This window comes from Nilaparvata lugens, chromosome X (genome assembly GCF_014356525.2).
Source record: "Nilaparvata lugens isolate BPH chromosome X, ASM1435652v1, whole genome shotgun sequence".
Lineage (NCBI taxonomy): Eukaryota > Metazoa > Arthropoda > Insecta > Hemiptera > Delphacidae > Nilaparvata > Nilaparvata lugens.
In genome coordinates, this window is record NC_052518.1 from 30,598,270 (window position 1) to 30,624,757 (window position 26,488).

General features: G+C 35.2%; 1 protein-coding gene across 1 annotated transcript in view; it reads left to right on the plus strand.

The window, feature by feature from the left end:
• The first annotated feature begins 1,158 nt into the window (after positions 1 to 1,158).
• LOC111049044 (galactosylgalactosylxylosylprotein 3-beta-glucuronosyltransferase S) overlaps positions 1,159 to 26,488 on the plus strand; it is a 63,363-nt gene continuing 38,033 nt past the window's right edge. Inside the window, exons 1-2 of the mRNA XM_039443151.1 lie at positions 1,159 to 1,504; positions 2,217 to 2,412. Coding sequence (XP_039299085.1) covers positions 1,352 to 1,504; positions 2,217 to 2,412 — 349 coding nt within the window. The 5' untranslated portion in view covers positions 1,159 to 1,351. The remainder of the gene's footprint in view (positions 1,505 to 2,216; positions 2,413 to 26,488) is intronic.

A 26,488-nucleotide genomic window follows, 5' to 3' on the forward strand; every position in this document is an offset into this window, starting at 1 on the left:
ATAACCTAGGGGGTGGAATAGGTGTATCTTATAACAGATTGTCAGATTGTCAATTGTAAGATTGCGGATTATTGAACAAACATCTGTTTGTTGTAGAGAATAATAATCTTATTATTGATTCTCTGTACCCTATACCCTATACCTCAACCTGTACCCTATTCTCTATAGCTTACACCCTATACCGTACCCTATTCAACTATATCTTAAATACCACTAACAACTCCATAGATCCATCATACCTTTTATCCTATAGCTCATGCCTTAAACCCCATAGAAAACCCTCTTTCCGGGCTCGCAGATCCAGTCTGCCCACCGTCAGCTCGCAGTTGGTTCAGACTGCGTACTACCTTTATAAATAGAATTATTTGTAGGGATCTGATAGTCAGATCTGTCTCCTTGTATAGGGTTATCTTAATCTCCCTTAACACCCATCCTGTTTTTCAAAGGCCGAGGGCCGAATCGGCCAGCAACGGCACAGGCACACACTCTTCCCTCCAAGTTGAGTACCTCCCGACAGAAACAGAAGGTAAAGAATCAGGATAGGGGGAGAAGTGTAGGTCCACCTGTCAGTACGGCTACTGACCCCGACCTCGGCTGTAGCTAGTCCGCGTCGTAGCAATACTTCGCAATTATTAGATTCCACTTAGGGGGTGGAATAGGTGTATCTGATAACGGCAAGGAAAGTTGTGTGAGTGCGCCACACCAGATTTTTAATATAGTTATGTATATTCCTATTTAATGGTATTTTACTTTTTTCTTTTCATTTTTGTCATTGAAATTATGCTTTTTCTTGGGAGAAATAAAGATTTGTTTTGATTTTAATTGTGTTTATTGTTTAGTAGGGGAATTTATCTGGCTTAGCCATCCAGTAATGTGTTTTATATCAAGAAACATTATTAATTCTTGAATAGTTTCACTAATAAAAATTTGGCCTGCTTTAAAAAAGCAAATAAATTTACCATTTCAGACTGCATAAAATCACAGACTGTAATGTTACTGTGATTTAACTATGTTATGTACCGTTTACACATTTGTGTAAAGTTCATAAATTTGTGACGGTTTCTGCTGAAAACTAATCTTTTTTGATAATCTGCGTTTGCTATTTTAACCTCTCATTCTACGCTGCGATTTAATTTTAAATAACCGTTTAAGATTCAGATTTTTCGCCTCTAGTAAGAAGAATAGGCTACTGACATTACTTTGATTGTGAATTTTTTATTTCAGTTTATCTGTTTCTTGGATATTCGTGTATTTGTGATCAGTGTCTTTGATATATTTCAAATGTATTCGATAAATTCATTCATTTTTCAGTTATCAATGGTCTTCCTTGTCTTCCCTGACATCTTATCCAATGCGATGTATAATGCTACAACCTATGAACATGTTTTTTGGCGGTCTAGTGACAATGGTATTGGTGTGCTATCTCACTTGGAGCTCACAAGGAAGAGAAATGAAAAGATTCACCAGTCAACAAAGAGATATACCTTGCGTTGTTTCATTCAATGTATGTACCGTAACACAAATCGAAAATTAAATTCATATTTAAATATTTTCAACTGTCTTAAAAATACTCATTCAATTCCTTTTTTCTGGACTATTATAATGTTAACAATGTAGAACAAACTCACGATCTGACATCAGTCTTGTGAGCTTTAAGCTATTTTGTATTATTAATTTTATTTTTGTTATTTTATATTTATGCATGAACTCATACAAAGAACAAATAAAATTGAATTTTATTTATTATCAAAGGAGAGACTCATTCACTCTTCTCTAAATCAGAGGCTTAGAAACTTTCGTACAATATTAGTGCTGCCTTTTGCATAATTCTCATATGCTAGTTTCCCAACTCACTTTGTTTGTCTTCATTGTTTTGTGTACAGTCCATTAGCAGGCAAAAGTACAGGAATTATCACCACTTTCCTCAAATTATACGTATCTTGCAATTCAGCTGACAAGGGCAGTTATGTTTGAGGCAACCCCATAGAAAAAATCGCATATGCTTAAATAATTGTTGACAGGAATGTTGAAATGCTATGAAATAGCGATTACCGAACGTTGATTGAATCCTCGATGCTATCCCGTTCAACTCATGATGCAGACTTGAAACTAAAGGCTTCGAGCAGTACAAGCTCCACCCCCACCACAGGTCGATTATATTCTGATTATATTCGAAACTGTTTACTTAATACTACTTTTGTTTTTTAATGTTCCAGGACACTAGATCTGGACTGGTAAAAAACGATTTACCAGTTATTTATTTCATAACTCCGACTTACCCTAGAAGAGAACAAGTGGCTGAACTGACCCGTCTTGGTCAAACATTAATGCATGTGCCAAATTTGCATTGGATTCTTGCTGATGATAGCACAACATGTAATCCGATGATTATCGATCTACTTCCAAGGTTTGGTAAGAAGATTCGTTGAATATCTGCCAATTATTTGCAATGTGATCACTATCCTCAGTCCCAACTCTTCTCCATAATATAGAAGACTATATAGAATAGAATAGAATAGAAAACTGCTTTTATTCTCCATTAAACTATGAATACACAATAATTAAACACACATTTACGGCATCACACGATCGCCAGCCGGAAAGTCGAAAAACATGCGATTGTGGAAAATAAATAAATATGATCCAAGTGTATAGTAAAATACAGAAATTATACGAAATAATGATGAATCAAGTAGTAACACAGTAAGCAATATAATGTATAGTGTAATGATCTAGTCAGTAACGTGAGTGAATATACAATGAGAAAGGTTGGATCCTCAAATTGAAACCAACTCAAAAATAAAAAAACAAGGCTTGATCTAAAATAAACAGAATGTTGAAGAGAGCAGAAAATAACAACTACAAGTGATACCAAAAATCAAGTAGTGAGTGCCTCGACAAAGTAGCCAATGATAGCTCTACCAATTAAATTCCTGGGTGAGAACATGTCTGTAATTCCAGGCTTCTCTACAGTAAGAGGCTAGTTTCTTCCAATCTTTGCCGTTCATGTACATAGTAAACTCTTCCCTTGATTGTTCAACAACACCAAACCATTTCTTCCTCCATTCCTTCAAACAAGGGCATCGAGCAATGAAATGGAATACATCCTCAGCCTCCTTCAGATTGCACATCGAGCAAAGTTCTCATTAGCTACCCAAGGTTTATAGTTCAAATGGATTAGCTCACCCCTTGCCTTGAAAATCCACCTCATAACCCACATTTGGGTGTCCTTTCCAATGTATTTCTTGTCACTCAGCTCAAAATCGAGAGTCCTGTACAACGCATGAAACCGTCCCGCTCGTGCTTCACCTATAAATTTATTTCTGTGAAACATTTGCAGAACAGACAGTATGCTTTGGAAAGACTCCCTCCAACTTATCACATTCTCCAAAGAAAGATTAATATTCCATTTAGAAAGATAGATTATCATTTAAAGATTAATTACATTTCACAAATCATGAAAATGGAAGATGAAAGACTACCAAAAATTTTACCCTATCACAAACGACCTTCCACTCCCTGAACCAAAAGCACTTATCTCTTATTACTTGCTGAGCTAAAATTTTTGGTAGTCTTTCATCTTCCATTTTCATGATTTGTGAAATGTAATTAAAATGCAACCTGAGGCAGTATTCAAAGAGAGGAGTTAGTCCTGTTTCGATGAAGAGCACATAATTGGGCGTATTTATGGGTAGAGCAAACACTTTTTTGATGAAGAAGCGCTGCAGTTTTTCAATATTTTCGTACTGTTTACAACCCCATATTTGAGCCCCATAACATAAGACTGTCCTAGCGCATGCCTTAAACAATTTATATTTAGAAGAAAAGTCGACCCCATTACCATTCAGCATTCCTCCCCAAGCCAGATTCAAACCTAATTTTGCTTTAGACAGTTTATCACTCAGATGCTTTCCAAAACTAAGGGTGGGTGTCAGAACTACCCCCAAATATTTATATTCCTTCACGCATTCGATTCTCTCTCCCTTGTAGAACCATTTTTCGTACCTGCTCAATTTTCCTTTGTTTCTGAAAACCATTATTTTTTATTTATTCAGATTGACCTTCAAGTTCCACATTTCGCAATATCGTTCCAGATTCTTTATAATATATTGGAGGCCAGTTGGAGAATCCGATAATATGGCAATATCATCCGCATATAGCAACACTCGTTCAATCTTCATACCTGCGATTAACAACCCTCCCCCCAGCGCATCATGCAAGTCATTCATAAAAAGTGAAAAAAGCAACGGGCTCAATAAACAACCCTGTCTTAAGCCTGACCTAGTCTCAAACTTTGAGTCAGCCCCTCAGAGCACCAGACGCCAGCTGAAGTACTTCATTCATAAAAAGTGAAAAAAGCAACGGGCTCAATAAACAACCCTGTCTTAAGCCTGACCTAGTCTCAAAACTTTGAGTCAGCCCCTCAGAGCACCAGACGCCAGCTGAAGTACTTGAATTATCATTTAATGCTTTAATAATATTCAACATTTTAGCTGATAATCCTAAACAACTTAGTTTATAAAATAATGCTTTCCTATCAATAGAATCGAAAGCCGCTGAGTAATCGACGAAGAAACAATACAATTTACCTCTTTTTTTTAGCTAATCTTAGACTCGCGATAGATGTCAATGAAAATATATTATCCATTGTTGAGTAGCCTTTACGGAATCCCGTCTGAAACTCATTTAGAATCTTGTTTTCTTCGACCCACTGATTGAGTCTATTCAATATCAAACCCGCGAAAATCTTAAAAAAAGTTGTAAGAAAACTAATTCCTCTGTAGTTGCTCACTTCATCGCTAGCACCTTTTTTGAACAACGGAAAAATTATGGAGAACTTGAAACTACTTGGTACTCTGCCCAATGTGAAAATCATATTGAATAACTCTAGTAATTTATGTAACATGACGTTTGGAGCATTTTTATAATACTCGAATGGTATTTGATCTTCTCCTGGAGCTTTATTATCTTTAACTGATCTCAATACATTTTTCAGCTCTTCCATAATAAAATCTGAGTCTAAGCGATTATGTACAATGTAATGTTCTGCGTATGAGCGTGGTAGCGCAAATAATTCAGGGTTAAGAAGGTCTCTGAAATAGTTCATCCAATCCTGAGGACTTATAGAGTTATTTACTATTCTAGGTCATCTTTTTAATTTATTCATAGCCTGCCAAACGACTTTGGAGTTTGAGGCAGACGAGATAGTGTAGATATATATATATATAATATATATATATATATATATATATATATATATATACATATACACATATATACACACATATATGCATTTCTCTCGCACAATCATTATTGATACGCCTATACAATCTCAAAAGAGATAACACTTTGTTTCGGGCTCTCCAACAATCATTGTCGAACCATTCTTGCTTTCTTTTGAACTTTGTTCGACCTTGACCGTTACCGAGAGATAGGCCTACTTATAGAAGACCATATTATTGCTCTGTAAACCTGCAGTATACACGTTTTACTGTATATATGAATAAAACTGGATATAATGAAGGTAAATTATTCTGAAACAATATAATAAGATCCAATCGAGTTCATAAAAAGACTACTGTAAGTTACATAAATATTTCAAATATTCTAGATTTTTTCACATTATTTACTTAATCACATTATTACTTATTAAAACAAAACTCCATAGTTGAAAAGCAAGCTCAGACTTGGTACGCAGTAAATTTTAATCCCGCAGTAGTGTGGAGATCTTTTCCAGATTAAATCACTTCCAATTCACTCTTAAATCGGTAAAATTTCATTTAAAATCCGTGAATGGTTTCCTGACATCAAAATGAACAAAATCGGTCCTGTAAATATGGGTCCTAAAATGTTTTGTTGCCGAGATACTGAAGACGGAGGATTGCACAGTTTTCTTGAAGTTTTAAATTTCATAAATTTGTGGCGGCTTTATAAGATGTTTAATTCTCATGTGAAATCAGCTGAGGAATCGAATAAAACTAATTAGAAGTATGTAACTTCAATGATTGTTGAGATAATGGGGGAAAATATGCTAAGAAGCGTAATTTTCCAATCTAAAAGGTACAAAACCAAGATGATTATTGTTAAATGGTTTTTTAAATCAGAGTAGATAATGTAATTCTCAATAGAAAATTGTTAGTTACACTTTTGTCTAAAACTCACCCAAACTTCATAAATGAGGAATTATAGGAGACAGAACAGATAAAAAAATAATACTTTTGAAAATTTCTCTGCTTTGATCAATAACATGTCAGAACTATAAGGTTTGGGTGCGTTTTAGTAAAAAAAGTAACTGGGCATTTTTCTCAGAATAAAATTATCTTTTCCTCCACCTACTATCAAAAGTCTCATTTTACACCCTGGAATCGAATACTAAAGTACTACTTTTCCTCCCATGGGACTAAAAATAATTCTCAGCGGGAAAAGTGATCACTTTTACTCCCAAGGGAGTAAAAATAAACCCATAAGATTAACATGGGAAGAAGTCCGACAACGCCGCGATTGAAGAATGAGGAATGTGGCAACACTGTCGTGGTCGGTAGAGGAAAAGTAAAAGAGCTCTATTTCGATCTTTGGAATATTTTAGCTCTAGGAAATAAGTAGCTCTATTTCGATTGTTAGGTTATGTTCAACCGTTGGTGGATATGAAAAAGTACACACCTCTAACGTCATCGACATCTCTACGAGAGCGTTCATCTAAAGGTACGTTTTCGTTTATGCGAACTTTTCCGCAGTCGACGACGGCAAGCATTGTTGACATTCATATTGTTCAAATTTCAAGTGTGCTAAAACAGCTGATTAAATAACTTTTTCATTATTTGTCTTTATTAATAAAGAAATAAACATTTTCAATAATATCAAAATATTGCCATTTAAAAGTATAAAAAAGTATAAGCTCAACCTGCTCCATTAAAACATAATTTAACATAATCTTTTAAGTTATGTAGACAGATTGAAATCTACCCAATCTGAGATTCTCTCCCTGTCATGGTCGACGACGGCATTTACGCATAAACGAAAACCCACTTTAACAGAGACGACTGAGCGTGTCTGCACAGAAAACAAGATTGCAGGTTATGTTTTTTCTTGGTTACCTACTAAGATCTTCGAAATCCGCTACCGGTATTGTAGAAGTTATTTTCGTTTTTATAAAATGGAAAGTGAGAGTGATGAGGAGTTTGTTCTAACTCCGCCGAACATTCGACACGAAGCTGAAAATGTAACTGAAAATTTGCTTCCGGAAAAATCAAAGGAACTATACATCAAGCGATATGATTTATTCGTTGAATGGTGCAAGAAGAATTGTGGTGGAACAGTAAGAATTTCAGAAAACGTAATCCTTGTTTACCTCTCACAACAAGCACAGGTATGTAGCCCAAGTTATTTATGGACCATTTATTCAATGTTGAAAGCAACAATTATTGTGAAACACAACATAGACATCAGTAATTTTACGAAAGTGGGTGCTTTTCTGAAAAAGAAAAATGTAGGCTATCAACCTAAGAAGTCTAAAACATTCACCAAAGAGGAGGTAAATAAATTCCTGTTAAATGCTCCAGATGAACAATACTTATTGAAAAAAGTAGCCTTGATTTTTGGTATTTGTGGAGCTTGCCGAATGGGTGAATTGTGCAATATGACTGTTAGTGACATTGAGGACAAAGATTCAATTCTCATAGTTAATGTACCTGATTCTAAAACCAACAAGGGACGTGTTTTCACTGTGATCAATGGCACACAACGAGACATAGACTACTTATATTATTTCAGAAAGTATTTAAATTTAAGACCAAAGACAACAAAATCACCCCGGCTATTTTTAAGTTTTAAAAATGGGAGATGCTACAATCAAGCCATGGGGAAAAATTCCCTGGGAAAAATACCCATGAGTATTGCACAATACTTACAACTTCCCAATCCTAACTTGTATACTGGACACGCTCTAAGGCGGACTTCAGCTACTTTGCTGGTTAATGCTGGAGGAACAATGACCCAGCTTAAAAGACATGGCGGATGGAAGAGTACTACTGTCTACTGTACTATATATATATATATATATATATATATATATATATATATACACATATATACACACATATATGCATTTCTCTCGCACAATCATTATTGATACGCCTATACAATCTCAAAAGAGATAACACTTTGTTTCGGGCTCTCCAACAATCATTGTCGAACCATTCTTGCTTTCTTTTGAACTTTGTTCGACCTTGACCGTTACCGAGAGATAGGCCTACTTATAGAAGACCATATTATTGCTCTGTAAACCTGCAGTCGAATACTAAAGTACTACTTTTCCTCCCATGGGACTAAAAATAATTCCCAGCGGGAAAAGTGATCACTTTTACTCCCAAGGGAGTAAAAATAAACCCATAAGATTAACATGGGAAGAAGTCCGACAACGCCGCGATTGAAGAATGAGGAATGTGGCAACACTGTCGTGGTCGGTAGAGGAAAAGTAAAAGAGCTCTATTTCGATCTTTGGAATATTTTAGCTCTAGGAAATAAGTAGCTCTATTTCGATTGTTAGGTTATGTTCAACCGTTGGTGGATATGAAAAAGTACACACCTCTAACGTCATCGGCATCTCTACGAGAGCGTTCATCTAAAGGTACGTTTTCGTTTATGCGAACTTTTCCGCAGTCGACGACGGCAAGCATTGTTGACATTCATATTGTCCAAATTTCAAGTGTGCTAAAACAGCTGATTAAATAACTTTTTCATTATTTGTCTTTATTAATAAAGAAATAAACATTTTCAATAATATCAAAATATTGCCATTTAAAAGTATAAAAAAGTATAAGCTCAACCTGCTCCATTAAAACATAATTTAACATAATCTTTTAAGTTATGTAGACAGATTGAAATCTACCCAATCTGAGATTCTCTCCCTGTCATGGTCGACGACGGCATTTACGCATAAACGAAAACCCACTTTAACAGAGACGACTGAGCGTGTCTGCACAGAAAACAAGATTGCAGGTTATGTTTTTTCTTGGTTACCTACTAAGATCTTCGAAATCCGCTACCGGTATTGTAGAAGTTATTTTCGTTTTTATAAAATGGAAAGTGAGAGTGATGAGGAGTTTGTTCTAACTCCGCCGAACATTCGACACGAAGCTGAAAATGTAACTGAAAATTTGCTTCCGGAAAAATCAAAGGAACTATACATCAAGCGATATGATTTATTCGTTGAATGGTGCAAGAAGAATTGTGGTGGAACAGTAAGAATTTCAGAAAACGTAATCCTTGTTTACCTCTCACAACAAGCACAGGTATGTAGCCCAAGTTATTTATGGACCATTTATTCAATGTTGAAAGCAACAATTATTGTGAAACACAACATAGACATCAGTAATTTTACGAAAGTGGGTGCTTTTCTGAAAAAGAAAAATGTAGGCTATCAACCTAAGAAGTCTAAAACATTCACCAAAGAGGAGGTAAATAAATTCCTGTTAAATGCTCCAGATGAACAATACTTATTGAAAAAAGTAGCCTTGATTTTTGGTATTTGTGGAGCTTGCCGAATGGGTGAATTGTGCAATATGACTGTTAGTGACATTGAGGACAAAGATTCAATTCTCATAGTTAATGTACCTGATTCTAAAACCAACAAGGGACGTGTTTTCACTGTGATCAATGGCACACAACGAGACATAGACTACTTATATTATTTCAGAAAGTATTTAAATTTAAGACCAAAGACAACAAAATCACCCCGGCTATTTTTAAGTTTTAAAAATGGGAGATGCTACAATCAAGCCATGGGGAAAAATTCCCTGGGAAAAATACCCATGAGTATTGCACAATACTTACAACTTCCCAATCCTAACTTGTATACTGGACACGCTCTAAGGCGGACTTCAGCTACTTTGCTGGTTAATGCTGGAGGAACAATGACCCAGCTTAAAAGACATGGCGGATGGAAGAGTACTACTGTCGCCGAAGGCTATATTGAAGAATCAATTGGAAATAAAATACAAACAGCAAACAGGATTTTGAACCAAACAACAAGCAACATTGATTTAAATCACACTTCATCTGGGCCTATGCCAGTGGCCACAACACACCAGCTTCAATCCAGTTCCAGCGATGTTGATGAAACTTCAACTAGGCCTATGCCAGTGGCTGCTACGCACCAGTTTCAATCCAGTTCCAGCGATGTTGATGAAACTTCAACTAGGCCTATGCCAGTGGCCACAACACACCAGTTTCAATCCAGTTCCAGCGATGTTGATGAAACTTCAACTAGGCCTATGCCAGTGGCCACAACACACCAGCTTCAATCCAGTTCCAGCGATGTTGATCACACTTCAACTAGGCCTATGCCAGTGGCTGCAACGCACCAGTTTCAATCCAGTTCTGTTCTATCAACCCCGAACACGGTCTTTCAAAATTGTGATGGGTGCACAATAACAATAAACAATTACTATCAGAAGTAGGCTTTTACACTATCAACAATCATCTCTATCAACAATCATCATCTATACTATAAACTATAAACTATCTATATATAATAGTTAATACGCGACATGGAATTTTGTGACTCATAAGGAAACTATAAACTATCAACTATCAACTATCAACTAGCAACTATCAACAAATTATTATCAGAGGTGAGCTAAATTTTGTTTTTAAAAAAATAGTGTGAAAGCGTGAAGATGTAGTAAAATTATTCATTGTTATAGGTATTGGTGTAGGTGGAGGAAAAATGTTGTGTGCATCACGGGACTAAAGTACTTATTCTCCCTCAGGGAAATTGTCGCCCTCGGCTACGCCATCGGGCGACAACAGTTTCCCTCAGGGAGAAAAAGTTGCACTTTAGTCCCTAGATGCACAAATAACTAATAATTTCCTTTAATTTAAAATACTGTTAAAAAAGAAGTAGAAGGTAAAGAGGTATCAAGGAATTTCATAGAAGGCATAAAAAGTTTCTATAAAAATTGCAGAGTTTGTGTAAGGTTGGGAAACTTAGTGTCAGGGGAATTCAGGATGAGGATGGGCTTGAGCTTGGGGGATGTGCTCTCTCCCTACCTGTTCAATGTACTGTTAAAGGCCCTACACACCTACGGATTTGGCTCGCTGATTTGTCCTGTCTTGGCTCGGCTCGGGAGAAATCCGTGAGTGTGTAGGCGATTTTATTGCGAGCCGAGCCAGGCCAAATCCGTCCAGAGCTACTGGCGCGGCTCGGGCGAAATCCGTGAGTGTGTAGGCTCTCCCGGCCTGGCCCGTGTAGTTACCAAAAATCGAAATCGCCTATAAATCGATATAGCAAAATTTTGTTTTCAGATTCGAATTCAGCGCCCTCGAATTAGTAAAATAGTTCGCGGGAACTCTAAAATAGTCGAAAATAAAAATGAACTTATTTTTATATTATTTTTGTCAACTTGTGTGAAATTTTATTGAGGAAGCTGAAATTGAATCATAATTTTTTTGTCTCTATTTTTACAGGATAATATTGAGTATGACAATCTTCTTCAATCAATGAATTGTCATAGTTTTTTAAATACTATCTTACATAAGATGTAAAGAGTTGTATACCGTACTTATTGAGAGCTGGTTGAGGCTTTACAGTATTAAGTATAAAGGTTCAATTCTCTATCTACTGCTACGCTGTGTGAATTAAGATTTGGTGTGTGTCTGTGTGAGAAAGAGAGAGTGATTGATTGATTAATTTTATTGCTAGTGTGCTAGGTCCAGGAGAATGAGAGAATAAAGAGAAATAAGGGGACAGAGAGAAGAGATGAAGAAGAAAAGTAAAACATATAATATATGTTTTAAAATAAAAACTCTGTGAGTACTTTAATGTTATTAATGAAGAATTCTTTTTCTATGAAGAATTTGGTTGAACCTATAGCAAGAAAGTACTAGTACTGTACAATAATAATACCAGTGTTTCCCCAAAAAGCCTATCCTCCATATTATGTTCTATTTCTTGGTTTGCATAATTTTATCAAAAATGGGATTATCTAAATCGAATTGAATGATATTTATTAGTCTATTGCTGTTTAATTTTGCTGTAGTGTAGATATGAAATCTTCTTTTAAATTATTTTAATTTACTGCTTTTGCTTCCAACGTTTAAAATCTTCATATTAGCATTCATATCAATATATTTATGGTTATCTTCTATCAAGTGCTCCACAAGGCTGATTATTGAGTATTATTTTTTTTTATTTTAGAGTTTGAATGTGCTCCTGGAAAAAATAAATAAAGGGTGCTTTATGTTTTTAATAACTTTGTAAGTAACCCATGCCAATTAAGTAATTTTGAATGGATATTAAAATACAATACATGAATATAAAGGAATACAAAATGAGTTTAATAATGAATTTTAAATTCAATAAAAAATCAATTAGTTATTCTTGGAAATATTTTTCTTATTGATTTTGGCCATCACCAATAAATAATTGTTACTGGTGAAGAGTTGCAAAGAATCTTTGCAATCAACATTCAAATTGAAATAAATCATTAGTTCATTATTTCTTATGAGATTCAAATATGCTTCGCTCCTCTCATCTCTCCACTTATTATTCATCACCGAATAAACCATTTCCACAAATGCTGAAGTGGCAGGGATAGAGAGTAAATATGAAACCACTTTATACAAATTCTTGAACTCATCAGCATCACATGCACTGAAAAAATGTAGCCAATATTTAGTTAAAATCTGACAGTCTCCGCCACTCTACTTACCTAAAATGTTTTGATTTCCTCATACTTATATAGAACTTTATTGAGCAAAATAAAGTACTTTTGCGTACTTTATCTTGCTCATAAAGTATAAAGTACAAGACTTACAAATAAAGTACAATACTTTATTATATAGTATGGGTGGCAACCCTAGTTGAAAGATCTGATAATGAAACTGCACTTCAGCGCACCTCAAAAAGCCTACTGAATTCACATCCGTCAGAGAGAGAGAGAATTGAATTGAATTGAATTGAATTGAATCGCTGCCTTTATTAAAAACCTAGGAGGGCGAAGTTAGGGCGCAGCCGGCCCTCTCTTACACTTAACCCTCCAAACAATTCTAAGTTACAACTAAAACAACATCATAAACAATGAACTAAAGTAAAAGAAAACAATAACTTAGAAAATTTACAAGAAAAAATATATATAAATATAATAACTATATTTAATTTTTTATTATATTATAATTATTTATAATTATATATAAATATAATAAAAATAAAAAAAAGAGAAAACTCGAACTCCTTTCGAATTTGAGTACGTAAAGGTGGTTATGCAGAAAGGAAGAAGAGAAAAGTGAATACAGTTGAGAATTTTCAGTCCAAATCCATAGATTATTCCGGTAGAAGAAAGGGAAGAAGGGAGAAGAAAGAAAAGAAAAGGAAGAGAGAAAGAAGGAAGAAAGAGAGGAACCACACATACACACACACACACATATATATACACTATATAGACTTGAATTACGGGTTAGGGAGCATTCCAGCCGAGTCCACCACCTCTGATCCACCGCAAGACAGCCGCGCCGAACCGGCGACGTCCCTCAACTAGCTTCAGCTCAGCAGGCAAAGAATTCCATAAACTACAGGCTGTCACAAGGAACGACTTATTGAACATAACAGTCCTATGTGTTGGGACAGCCAGCAGATGGGATCCATGCCGCGTTCCTCCACGGCCAAAATCACCCAAGTAACGGTACTCCACTGCCAGATACTTAGGCGTTTTGGTTTTCAATATCTTATGCAGGAAGCACAAAGCATGATGTGATCTACTCTCACGCAGCTTCATGAGTTCAAGTCTGTTAAAGTATTCGGTCACATGGTCGTCACGCCTCAGGTTGAAGATAAAGCGAACACAATAATTATGTGCACGCTGCATCCTCTGCAAAAGTTGAACTGTCATGTCAAGAGTCACAATGTCACAGTAGTTGAAGATTGGGAAAATTAGAGTCTTGACCAGCATAACCTTTGTAGGAAAGGGAATGAAGTCAGAGATCCTCTTCAATGTCATGATCCCCCCAATGACCCTGTTACAAGTCTGAGTCACGTGGCTGGTCCAGTCAAGAGTCCTTGTCATTGTCAGTCCCAAATTTTCCACGTCAGAACTGTATTCCAATTGTATGTTATTCAATGTTATGTATGGTCCGTTAGATATGTCAATTGTGTTTAAAAGTCTTGAGTAACCTATCACTATAGATTTCGATTTTGTCTCGTTAATTTTTAGTCCATTATTCTCAGTCCACTGTACCAAACGAGTCAAGTCAGCATTGACCTCATCAACTGTGACGCCAAAGTCATTTTTCTTGCAGTGTCGGTATATTTGTAAATCGTCTGCATACAGGTGATGTCTGGTCGTAAGTAGAGTGCTTGTCACGTCATTTATGTAAATGCTGAACAATAGAGGACCCAATACCGAACCCTGAGGAACTCCTCTGTTCACTTCACGCCACCGTGAAGAGGCATCCCCAGAGAGAGAGAGAGAGAGAGAGAGAGAGAGAGAGAGAGAGAGAGAGAGAGAGAGAGAGAGAGAGAGAGAGAGAGAGAGAGAGAGAGAGAGAGAGAGAGAGAGAGAGAGATTGATTGATTGATTGATTGAGTACTTTATTTATGTAGATTACAATATATACTGTCTTATACACTTATATACAATAGCTTACAATACAGCAAAATTATAGATGAATTTACATGATATAGACTAAGAAAATAATTATTGAACTATATATGATATGAAAAAGCAATTTGTAATATAATAACTATAGATAATAATTATATTGTTATGCATCTACATAAATTGGCGGAGCTTTGGACATATCAATGTCCATTCTTCGGAAAGAATATTAAAAATATCCTCCCCACTAACTCTCTACCAAAACGTTAATTTCATTATTTAAACTAAGGATTTATTTATTAATGGAAATATTGTGAAAGTTTTAATCAATATGAATATTTAAGAGAAAAAAAAACAGAAAATTGATAAAGTAAAATAATTATATAGGTAGATAAGATAAAATAATTTATTAATAAAATGAAGTAGGCTGAAAGTAGATCAGGGTGATCAACTTTCAGTAATATACAGCAGTATGCAGTGGATAATTGAAATAACATGATAACTGAAATAACATATATATATATATATATATATATATGTATATATATATATATATATATACACTTCGTTCTATAACAGGTTTAAAGGTTTGTATTTGTGGGATGGGTGGGGGATGGTTGTCATGTGATCGTTCTAGGGCCGGACAGTTTCAGTCATTTCAATTCAATTCAATTTATTCAATTTCAATTCACAATACAAAGCACAAGATACATAGACAACATATTTAAAAACAGATTTGTGAATATTTTCCCCACATAGACGGATCTGTGTGTGGGGAATGAGTAACAGTACAAGAAGTAGCCTAAAATAAAATAATAATACGTATAATATATCTATTTATATATATGAAAGATAATAATAATAATGCGAAAGAAAAATCCTATCAGTAAGCAAGGTCAGAGAAGAAAGATATTGAAGAGAAAGAAAATTATAACTTTCCATGTAGGTTAACGCTTAATAGATTAAAAGAAAAGGCGAACGAAAGAAGAAAAAATGAAAAGGGGGAAAATCAGCAATAGATGCAGATGTGAAAGATTGTTAGATGGAAATAAATGGTGACAAAAGATTTCTCGGTACTGAGAAAGGCAAGAAAAGAGATGATGAAGATCCAAGCTATTCGATCATTATGAATATGACAAAAAAGCAAAATCAGAGACATGGTAACGGTCGTCCAACTGAAACAAAACTTAGTTTACAGGTCTAAGTCAGCCTAAAGAAAATGTTCCTATCAACCCAAATCTGTATATCTGAGAGTAATGATTTGGTTATATTTCTGTAAACAAAGCCTATTGGTATTTTGTTGATTAAGTAATTACAATAGTACGGAAGTTGATGTCTGCATATAGTGAGTTTTGTGAAGTGTATATTAAATCTATTTGTGTTATTTGCTCGAATTTTGTAGGGAGTTGTGTGAGTGGTAAATAAATGGTTATGTTTATTCAAGTACAGAATTACACTTTTAATGTAAGTCTGTCTTAGAGTTGGAACCTTTAATTCTAGGAAAATTTCTCTACTTGAGTAAATTCGAGGTCTTCCCAGGGCCGCTCTAATCATGTGCTTTTGTAAGATAAAAAACTTTTTTACATGAGAATCGAATGCAGCACCCCACACCTCTATAATATATTGGAATAATGAATGTGCATATGCGAAATAAATTTTCCTAGTGATATCTATATTTCTTATTCTATTTATTTTGTAGAAGATATGGATCAAATACTTTAACTTCGAGCATAAATATTCTATGTGTTTGTTCCACTTAAGGTGCTGGTCAACTACTATTCCTAAGTATTTCATAGTTTGTACTCTTTCCAGTGTTTTTATCTCCTGTCCCTCATTTACCATTTTTATACAGTTTGCATTCATATTCAAATTCATAGTTATTGGTGGTTGTCCGATAATATTAGGTGAAAAGGTTATGTATTTTGTTTTTTCAGTATTGAGGGTGAGAACATGATCCTTAAGCCATTTCTGAACTATTTTTAAATTATTGTTCGCGTTACTGAACGTTTCCTCCCAGCTACTCCCTCTAAAAATGAGTGTTGTATCATCAGCAAATGACAATGTAGTACAATTTCCAAGGTTTAGGTTGAGCATATCATTAACATAGATTAGTAATAAAATCGGTGATAGAACTGATCCTTGAGGCAGTCCAAAATCGGATGTGAATTTAATGTCAGTTCGGCTATTTAAAGTTAGATATTGTTTTCTATTTGATAAGTAGCTTGCAAATAAATTGTTTACGGACCCTCTAATTCCAGATTTATTCAGCTTATCTAGTAGTAATTTGTGTGGGATAGTGTCAAAAGCCTTAAATAAGTCCATAAAGACAGCTAGAGTTTTTTTATTTTTATTGAAGTTGTTGCACACAATTTTATTAAGGTGAATTACTGCATCTTTAGTAGACTTTTTGGCTTGGAAACCATATTGGTTATCACTAATTATATTCTCCTTATCAAGAAAACTCATTAACCTCAATTTTAGAATCTTTTCTAGTATTTTGGATAAATTACCTAGTAGGCTGATTGGTCTGTAATTTTCAGGTTTTTTTGGATCGCCGGTTTTAGGTATAGGAATAATTTTTGCTTCTTTAAATTTACTAGGAAAGTATCCATTGCTCAAACATTTATTGAATATAAATTCCAGGGGTTCGGTAATAAAACTTGATATTCGTTTTAGATACGATCCTGAGAAATTATCGGCTCCAGGTGTTGCTTTGTTTTTCAATTTATCAATTATCTTTTGTATCTCTATTGTGTTTGTGGGGCGGAGAAAGATACTTCTCTCACATGGGTTGTTTTGGGATTCAGGTATAGGTATATTATTTATATCATCAGAAATTTTCCCAGCGAAAGTTTTTCCTACATCGGCAAAGTATTTATTAACTACTTCAGCATCCAGATTGATTGTTTTGGTATTCTTTTTAGTATCTAAAAGTTTGTTTATACATTCCCAGGTTTTCTTGGAATCATTTTTGTATTCGTCAAATTTTCTGTTAAAGTAATTGAGTTTTGCTTGTTTTATCAAATTATTTAGAATATTTCGATATGACTTATATTTATTATTTAGTTGGATATTATTTGGTTGCTTTCTAATAATTTTATGCATTTTGTCTCTAACACGTATACAGTTTACTAAACCGGGTGTAATCCATTTTTTAAGAGGTCTTTTATCTTTACTCATGCGAATTGTTTTTGTTCTATTTTGTGTTAAAGAGTTTAATTTGTCAACTAAAAGATTCACCATAATATCAATATCATCGGCTCTGTATATATCTTCCCAGTTTTCTCCCTGTAAGTCCTTCATAAGACCATCAAAATCTATTTTGATTCTAGTCCATGGCTCACCGTGTTTCGTTTCCTTATCATTAACTTCGTACAGATGTAAAGAAATACTGAAATTTGAAACATTTGTTCCAAAAGATGTTTTTTTAAAGTCAGGATGAAGCTCGCTCGGCTCTCGATGGACCTGATAGAAACAGGAAGTGCATTCCATGCACGACAGGCACTGACTAAGAAGGATTTTGTGAAAATAGTAATCGATGATTGGGTATACTTAAAGTACTTTCTCCGGTTCTAGTATGTGAAGCATCTATCCTCCTACCTTCAGAGACAAATTTTAAATCATCTTTAAAATAGTTCGGATTACCGTATTTCAAGATATCTCTAACAAGCTTGACTATTCAAAAAAGCCTTTGATCGGGAAGCTTTAATGTTGAACTAGCAATGTGGGCTGGGGTGATATGATCATGGCGTTGGAGAGAGTAGACAAAACGTAGACAATAATTTTGGCAACGCTGTAGTTTATCATTCAGAGTGACTTGCATATCGTTAAGAACAGAATTACAATACATTAAATGTGGGAAGATGAGAGATTGAACCTATAATAATTTAATGTTTCTAGGGAGAATATCGTGCATTTTCTTCAGTGCATGCATGGCTGAGAATACCTTTTCACAAGTTTTGTTCACTTGTTCTGACCAGTCAAGAGTATTATTCATAATAATGCCTAAATTTTTAAGTGAGCTACAGTAAGGAATGTCATTACCATCTACACTAATTTTGTGAATCGATTCAAGGTCAATATTGTTTATAAGACGAGAATATCCAATTATAATGGGCTGTGTTTTGATGGGATTAAGCTTAAAGCTATTTTTCTTTGTCCATTCCACTATCGAATTGATATCCTGATTCATTATTCCAAATGTTTCGTTAATTTTTGTTATGGGACAGCTTAAATAGACTTGAAGGTCGTCTGCATAAGTATGGAAACTGGAGAATTTGATAATGGAAGAAAGGTCATTAGCATACAAAGTGAAGAGGAGAGGGCCTAAAATTGAACCTTGTGGTACTCCATGCATAACGTTTTTCCAAGTAGACTTTTTGTCACCGACAGATACACATTGTTTCCTACCTAATAGATAGGATTTAAACCAAACTAACGAGTTGTGACTGAAACCAAGAATAGCCAACTTATTCAGAAGGACTGTATGATCAACAGTATCAAATGCTTCAGAAAAATCAAATAGGGTGAGGATGGTACATTTTCTTTGGTCCATAGCTAACCTTATATCATCAGTGACACGAAGCAGAGCTGTTTCAGTTGAATGGAATTTTCTAAAGCCTGATTGAAAGTTATGAAGCTTACTATTGTTGTCTAGAAATTTTACAACTTGAGCATGAATGAGTCTTTCTAGCACTTTAAAAAATGCAGGTAAAATACTGATTGGTCTAAAATCCTCAACTTTATTGGGTGATGGAACTTTATTTAGAGGGTGAACCAGAGCAAACTTCCAGTTTTCAGGGAAAATGCCTTCTTCAAGTGACTTGTTGAAAATGTATGTAATGGTTGGTAAAACAGCAAATAACATTTTCTTGATAAATTTAATAGGAATTTTGTCAACACCCGTAGCATTACTATGAATATGTTGAATTGCTCTGATAGTGTCTTCTTCTGAGATTGGATGGAAATGAAATTGATCAGTAATTGGTAAATCTAAGTTTGTAACCTGCTCTTCAAGATCATTGATATGATTAGCAATGACAACTTCGTCGCGTTGGTTAGAGTGTGGAATGAAATGGTCATTTATATTGTTCAATGGTAAGTCAATTTGTGGATTCGATTTCTGTTTGCCAAGCTCGAATTCTTTTATGCCCTGCCAAAGTGATTTAGAGTCTTGTCTGTTGTTTGTCATAAACGAATTCAAGTACCTAATCTTTGAGTTCCGTAATTCCTGTTTAACTCCATTTCTAAGGCTCCTATACTCTATCAAACTGTCCAAGTCAAATGTCTTTTTAAATTTTCTATGTGCTTTGTCTCTATGTCCCATCATCTTAAGTATGTCTTCAGTCATCCACGGTACTCGTCGTTTTCTATTAATCCTCCTTGTCACATAAGGTGCATGTTTGTCATACAAAGTCAAAGTCCAATTCTCGAAAGTCTTGACCATGTCATCAACTGAGGGTAATGCTTCAATTTGATGCCATGGAGTCTGAGCCACATCAGTCAGGAAGGCGGCTTCATCAAAGTTTTTGAAGTCTCTATAAGTGATAATTTTCTGTTCTGGCTTGGGTATCTTATGGGAAAGTACACAGTAGATCAAATCATGTCTAGAAATAGCTGGGACTGAGATTTGGCCTGCTTGAACAACCTCATTGGGATCACTAACAATGAGAAGGTCAATGAGTGTGTCTGATTCATTAGTATGATGAGTTGGATCGAGAGGTAAAATAGTCATGTTTAGGCATTGGAAAATTGTAGTCAGTTGAAAGTAGTCAAAGTCGGTGTTCATATCCCCCATAACTAGTATACGGTTATAACAAGGCATAAGAGAAAGCAAGGCACTTTCGAAATCTGTGAAATGACCTATTTTTGGTGGGCGGTAACAGATACCAACGAGTAATTTATCAGTACAAGATAAGGATAATTGAGGTAGCATAAACTCTGGTCTGGAACAATACTCTTGTTTAGATGTGATTAAAACTTTTGTTTTGATACCATCTTTCACATAAATTGCTACACCCCCACAAGCTTTATTTAATCTATCATTCCGGAAAAGATTATATCCAGGCAAAGCAACAAAATTTGATGGAATACTATGCTTCGAAAATGATTCAGAAATTCCAATTATATTGAAGTCCTGAAAACGGGAGTTCATCAATGTGGCAGCTGAGGGATTGTACGTTAAGGTGAGCAGCCTTGAAAAGTTTTTTGAAAGAGTGGAGCTTATTTGCTAGAAACATACCTGCATCATTATTACTATTATTGATATAATCATACCTACTTGAGGGCGAGCGAGCTGACGTGTCAGTGAGAGGCATCATGGAAGCAGCAGACCAATCGTGAACCGACCTCAGAACGACACATGACGGGGAAAATGGGGATGAAACTGATAAAACTTAACCTAAATGAAAAAGTCTCTTGATTCGAGTGCATTCAGTATGCCTTGGCAGTTCGGTTCCCTTCACTATTTATAGCACTAGTTCAAAAAATTCACTAAACACAATAAGATGTAGATGTGTGGAGTTCCGGTGATGAATAATCCTAATGGTGAATAAGATGAAGATTGAGGAAGAACTAGTAGTGGGAGATCTAGTCCAAGTGGAGATAGAGCGAGTAGGTATCCGGTAGTGGAAGAATCGGGTCCAAGTGTAGGTAGAGCGAGATTCAGATTCCTTTATTCATGTCAGAGTCCAGCAGATAATCCAATGTGGTGGGCAGTTTGCAGTGGTAGATGCTGATGGGAGCGAGCAGGTGGGGGAGCGAGAGAGAGCCAGGGCGAGCAAGAGTGAGCGCATGCAAGAAGTCACAGGAACCAGGTCTGAAAACAGGAAGAAAACTCCAGCAGAAACACAGCAGAAAAAAGTACAGAAAGTATATGAAAATCATTAAGAGGATAGACAATTAAAAGAGAGTGTACAGAGAGATGGAAAATAAGATCGAGAAATATGAATCAGTAGATTGATTTCAAATTGCAGTTGACGGTTGTTAGAGAGAAGAATGTGAAGAGAGGACTAAGCTGTGTGAGAATACACATAGATTATGTAAGATTATTGTCTAAAAAGGTGGATGAAGAGAGAGATATTAGAAGAAAGTAGTAAATATCCGGTGCATAAAATGAGGTAGATAATAAGAAAATGAAATTGGAGGGATGAGAAAAACCGAAGGAGAAAGAGAGGGAGTGAGTAAGAGAGAGCGAAGGGATTGATACAGATAGCATAGAGTACAGTGTTAATGATCTGGTATAGAAATGAAGTAAGCATGTCTATATTATTAAAAATATACAGTATAACTGGTTTTGATCATGAATTGAGCTAATTTGGAGGGAGGACAGAATGAGAAGAGGTAGGAAGAGAAGAAATAATAGAAGTTACAGACAGGTAATACTGCATATAAGAAAACAGAATAACGAATATATAAATAGAATACGCGAATAGAAGGTTGGAATGTGACTATGGTGAAAATCACAATAGAAGTGCCAATCATAAGTTTACCGTCATTATTATGATGACTGTTATTTCTGTTATTGTTGTCAATTCCACGAAAAGTGAACTTGAATCCTGCTGTAAGTTTACTATACACACTAGTAATATACATATGGAGACTGGATTCAGGCTTTGTTGATAAACAGAAATGGATTTAATAGATTATGGATTGACAATGAACTGAGATGAGGAAGAAGTGTTTTAAACTCAGCAAATCGAAATAGGTTATAAATGTATTATTAAAGTGAACTTAGGTTTCAGAGCAATTTTCATAATTTTATCAGCAGTGGAAAAGGTTCTATTTTTGTACTATGCTATCGTTAGATAAAAAGTGACACATTGGATTAGCTGGAAACATCATTCGGTTATGTCTAATGGAATACTAGTTTCCTGATTGAGTATTGGATGATTCAATCAGTAAAAACGTTTCAGTATACTAGATGAATAATTGTTATAACTAAGTTGATATAGCTTTATTCCAGTTATATTTTTCCATGAAAACAGTATTATATATGTTCAAAAAAGCAAAAATTAATTTTAAGATTCGTAAACATAGAATCCAGTTATATTTTTTCCATGAAAACAGTATTATATATGTTCAAAAAAGCAAAAATTAATTTTAAGATTCGTAAACATAGAATCCAGTTATATTTTTTCCATGAAAACAGTATTATATATGTTCAAATAGCAAAAATTAATTTGGTAAAAATGGTATCTATAGGGCAATTGTCCAACAAAAAATAAAAGACTGAAAAAATGAAAAGAGAGAAGAGTGATGATTACATGAAGAGGCACAATTGAAATAATGAGAGCTCACCTTTAGTAGGAAGATATGACATGCCAACACCATGAAGTGTTTACTGGAGGTCGGCAAGACGCTCGGCGGTGTAGATGCGTCGTCCAGGTCCCTCTCTGACGGCTTACTTGATGCGGCCATCGACTGTCCATGTGTTTCTTATCCCGAACTTGTTTGCTGCTGCGTTCAAGAGTGCCAGTCTGTGTTTCGTCAAGTCCTCCCTCACGGTGATGCCAGTGTTCTTGAGCATCCGCTTTGCTGCAAACACCCTCTGCCTCGTCCGGTAGCCTTTGAACCTCACAATGATGGGACGATGACGCTCCTTGCCGGCTGCTCTGCCCGTGTCCTGACCTGGCTGCTGGATTGGTCCCACTCGATGCGAATGATGAATGTCGTCGATCTTCAACTCCACGTTCAGCTTGTCCTTGCAGACTCGCTGAACAATCTGGTCGGTGGACTCCCCCTTGGTCTCCGGAATTCCAAAGAATTGCAGGCCTGTACGGCGACCATATTGTTCAAGATCATCAATTTTTAATTCTGTCTCCTTCTCAATTGCTGCCATCCTCTGCCGAAGTTCATTATTCTCACCCTGCAATCGATCCAATTCGGATTGGAAGAAGGAGAAAGCCTCTGCGACAGCTTGGTTTACTTCCTTGTTTATCCTCTGTAGTATTTCGTCAGCCAGTTGCGTTGTGTCTTGACAGGGAGGGGTCGTTGACACATGTACCGTTGCATGCCTACCTGCCTTTTGTGTGGGAGTTTCCTGCTTCTTACCGTTGCTCTTCACCATGTTGCAATAGATAAACCAAACTGTCGTCAAACTAATTGGAGGTTATGTAATACTATTTATTGTAATTACTGCGTAATTACAATGAAAATCAGACTTTTAAAAATATTTTATTAAACTATGTGAAAAACTTAATGCACTAATGTAAAGCTCAAATCGATTTTAACAAGATAACCCTACAAAAAAACGCTTTTCAATGGAGCCGAACTGCACACGTGTTCACTCACTGACCATCAGAGGCGAAGAGAGAGAGAGAGAAAGAGAGAGAGAGAGAGAGAGAGAGGAGAGAGGAGAGAGAGAGAGAGAGAGAGAGAGGAGAGAGAGAGAGAGAGAGAGAGAGAGAGAGAGAGAGAGAGGAGAGAGAGAGAGAGAGAGAGAGAGAGAGAAATTGATTAATTAAACAAAATGAATTGATTGATTCAGTACTTTATTTATGTAGATTACAATATATACTGGCTTATACACTTATACACAAAAGCTTACAATACAGCAAAATTATAGATGAATTTACATAATAGAGACTAAGAAAATAATTATTGAACTGTATATGATATGAAAAAGCAATTTGTGATATATAACTATATATAATAATTATATTGTTATGCATCTACATAAATTGGCGGAGCTTTGGACATATCAATGTCCATTCTTCGGAAAGAATATTAAAAATATCCTCCCCACTAACTCTCTACCAAAACGTTAATTTCATTAATTACACTAAGGATTTATTTATTAATGGAAATGTTGTAAAAGTTTTAATCAATATGAATATTTAAGAGAAAAAAACATAAAATTGATAAAATAAAATAATTATATAGGTAGATAAGATCAAATAATTGATTAATGAAATGAAGTAGGCTGAAAGTAGATCAGGGTTATCAACTTTCAGTAATATACAGCAGTATGCAGTGGATAATTGAAATAACATGAGTTTATATTATATTATATATATATATATATATATATATATATATATAATATATATATATATATATATATATACAATTCATTCAATAACAGGTTAAAAGGTTTATATTGGTGGAATGGGTGAGGGATGGTTGTTATGTGATCGTTCTAGGGCCGGACAGTTTCAGTCATTTGTTCCAAAAGATGTTTTTTTAAAGTCAGGATGAAGCTCGCTCGGCTCTCGATAGACTTGATAGAAACAGGAAGTGCATTCCATGCACGACAGGCACTGACTAAGAAGGATTTTGTGAAAATAGTAGTTCGATGATTGGGTATCCTTAAAGTACTTTCTTCGGTTCTAGTATGTGAAGCATCTATCCTCCTACCTCCAGAGACAAATTTGAAATCATCCTTAAAATAGTTCGGATTACCGTTTTTCAAGATATCTCTAACAAGCTTGACTATTCGAAAAAGCCTTTGATCGGGAAGCTTTAATGTTGAACTAGCAATGTGGGCTGGGGTGATATGATCATGGCATTGGAGAGAGTAGACGAAACTTAGACAATAATTTTGGCAACGCTGTAGTTTACCATTCAGAGTGACTTGCATATTGTTAAGAACAGAATCACAATACATTAAATGTGGGAAGATGAGAGATTGAACCAATAATAATTTAATGTTTCTAGGGAGAATATCGTGCATTTTCTTCAATGCATGCATGGCTGAGAATACCTTTTTACAAGTTTTGTTCACTTGTTCTGACCAGTCAAGAGTATTATTCATAATAATGCCTAAATTTTTAAGTGAGCTACAGTAAGGAATGTCATTACCGGCTACACTAATTTTGTGAATCGATTCAAGGTCAATATTGTTTATAAGACGAGAATATCCAATTATAATGGGTTGTGTTTTGATGGGATTAAGCTTAAGGCCATTTTTCTTTGTCCTTTCCACTATCGAATTGATATCCTGATTCATTATTCCAACTGTTTCATTAATTTTTGTTATGGGACAGCTTAAATAGATTTGAAGGTCATCTGCATAAGTATGGAAACTGGAGAATTTGATAATGGAAGGAAGGTCATTAGCAATTGAACCTTGTGGTACTCCATGCATAACGTTTTTCCAAGTTGACTTTTTGTCACCAACAGAAACACATTGTTTCCTACCCAATAGATAGATAGGATTTAAACCAATCTATCGAGTTGTGACTGAAACCAAAAATAGCCAACTTATTCAAAAGGACTGTATGATCAACAGTATCGAATGCTTTGGAAAAATCAAATAGGGTGAGGATGGTACATTTTCTTTGGTCCATAGCTAACCTTATATCATCAGTGACATGAAGCAGAGCTGTCTCAGTTGAATGGAATTTCCTAAAGCCTGATTAAAAATTATGAAGCTTACTATTGTTGTCTAGAAATTTTACAACTTGAGCATGAATGAGTCTTTCTAGCACTTTGGACAATGCAGGTAGAATACTGATTGGTCTAAAATCCTCAACTTTATTGTGTGATGGAACTTTATTTGGAGAACGAACCAGAGCAAACTTCCAGTTTTCAGGGAAATTGTCTTCTTCAAATGACTTGTTGAAAATGTATGTAATGGTTGGTAAATAGCAAATAATATCTTCTTGATAAATTTAATAGGAATATTGTCTACACTCATAGCATTACTATGGATAAGTTGAATTGTTTTGAAAGTGTCTTCTTCTGAGATTGGATGGAAATGAAATTGATCAGTAATATTGGTAAATCTAAGTTTGTAACTTGGTCTTCAAGATCATCAATATGATTAGCAATGACAACTTTGTCGCATTGGTTAGAGTGAGAAACGAAATGGTCATTCATATTGTTCAATCGTAAGTCAATTTGGGTATTTGATTTCTGTTTGCCAAGCCCAAATTCTTTTTTTCCAGCCAAAGTGA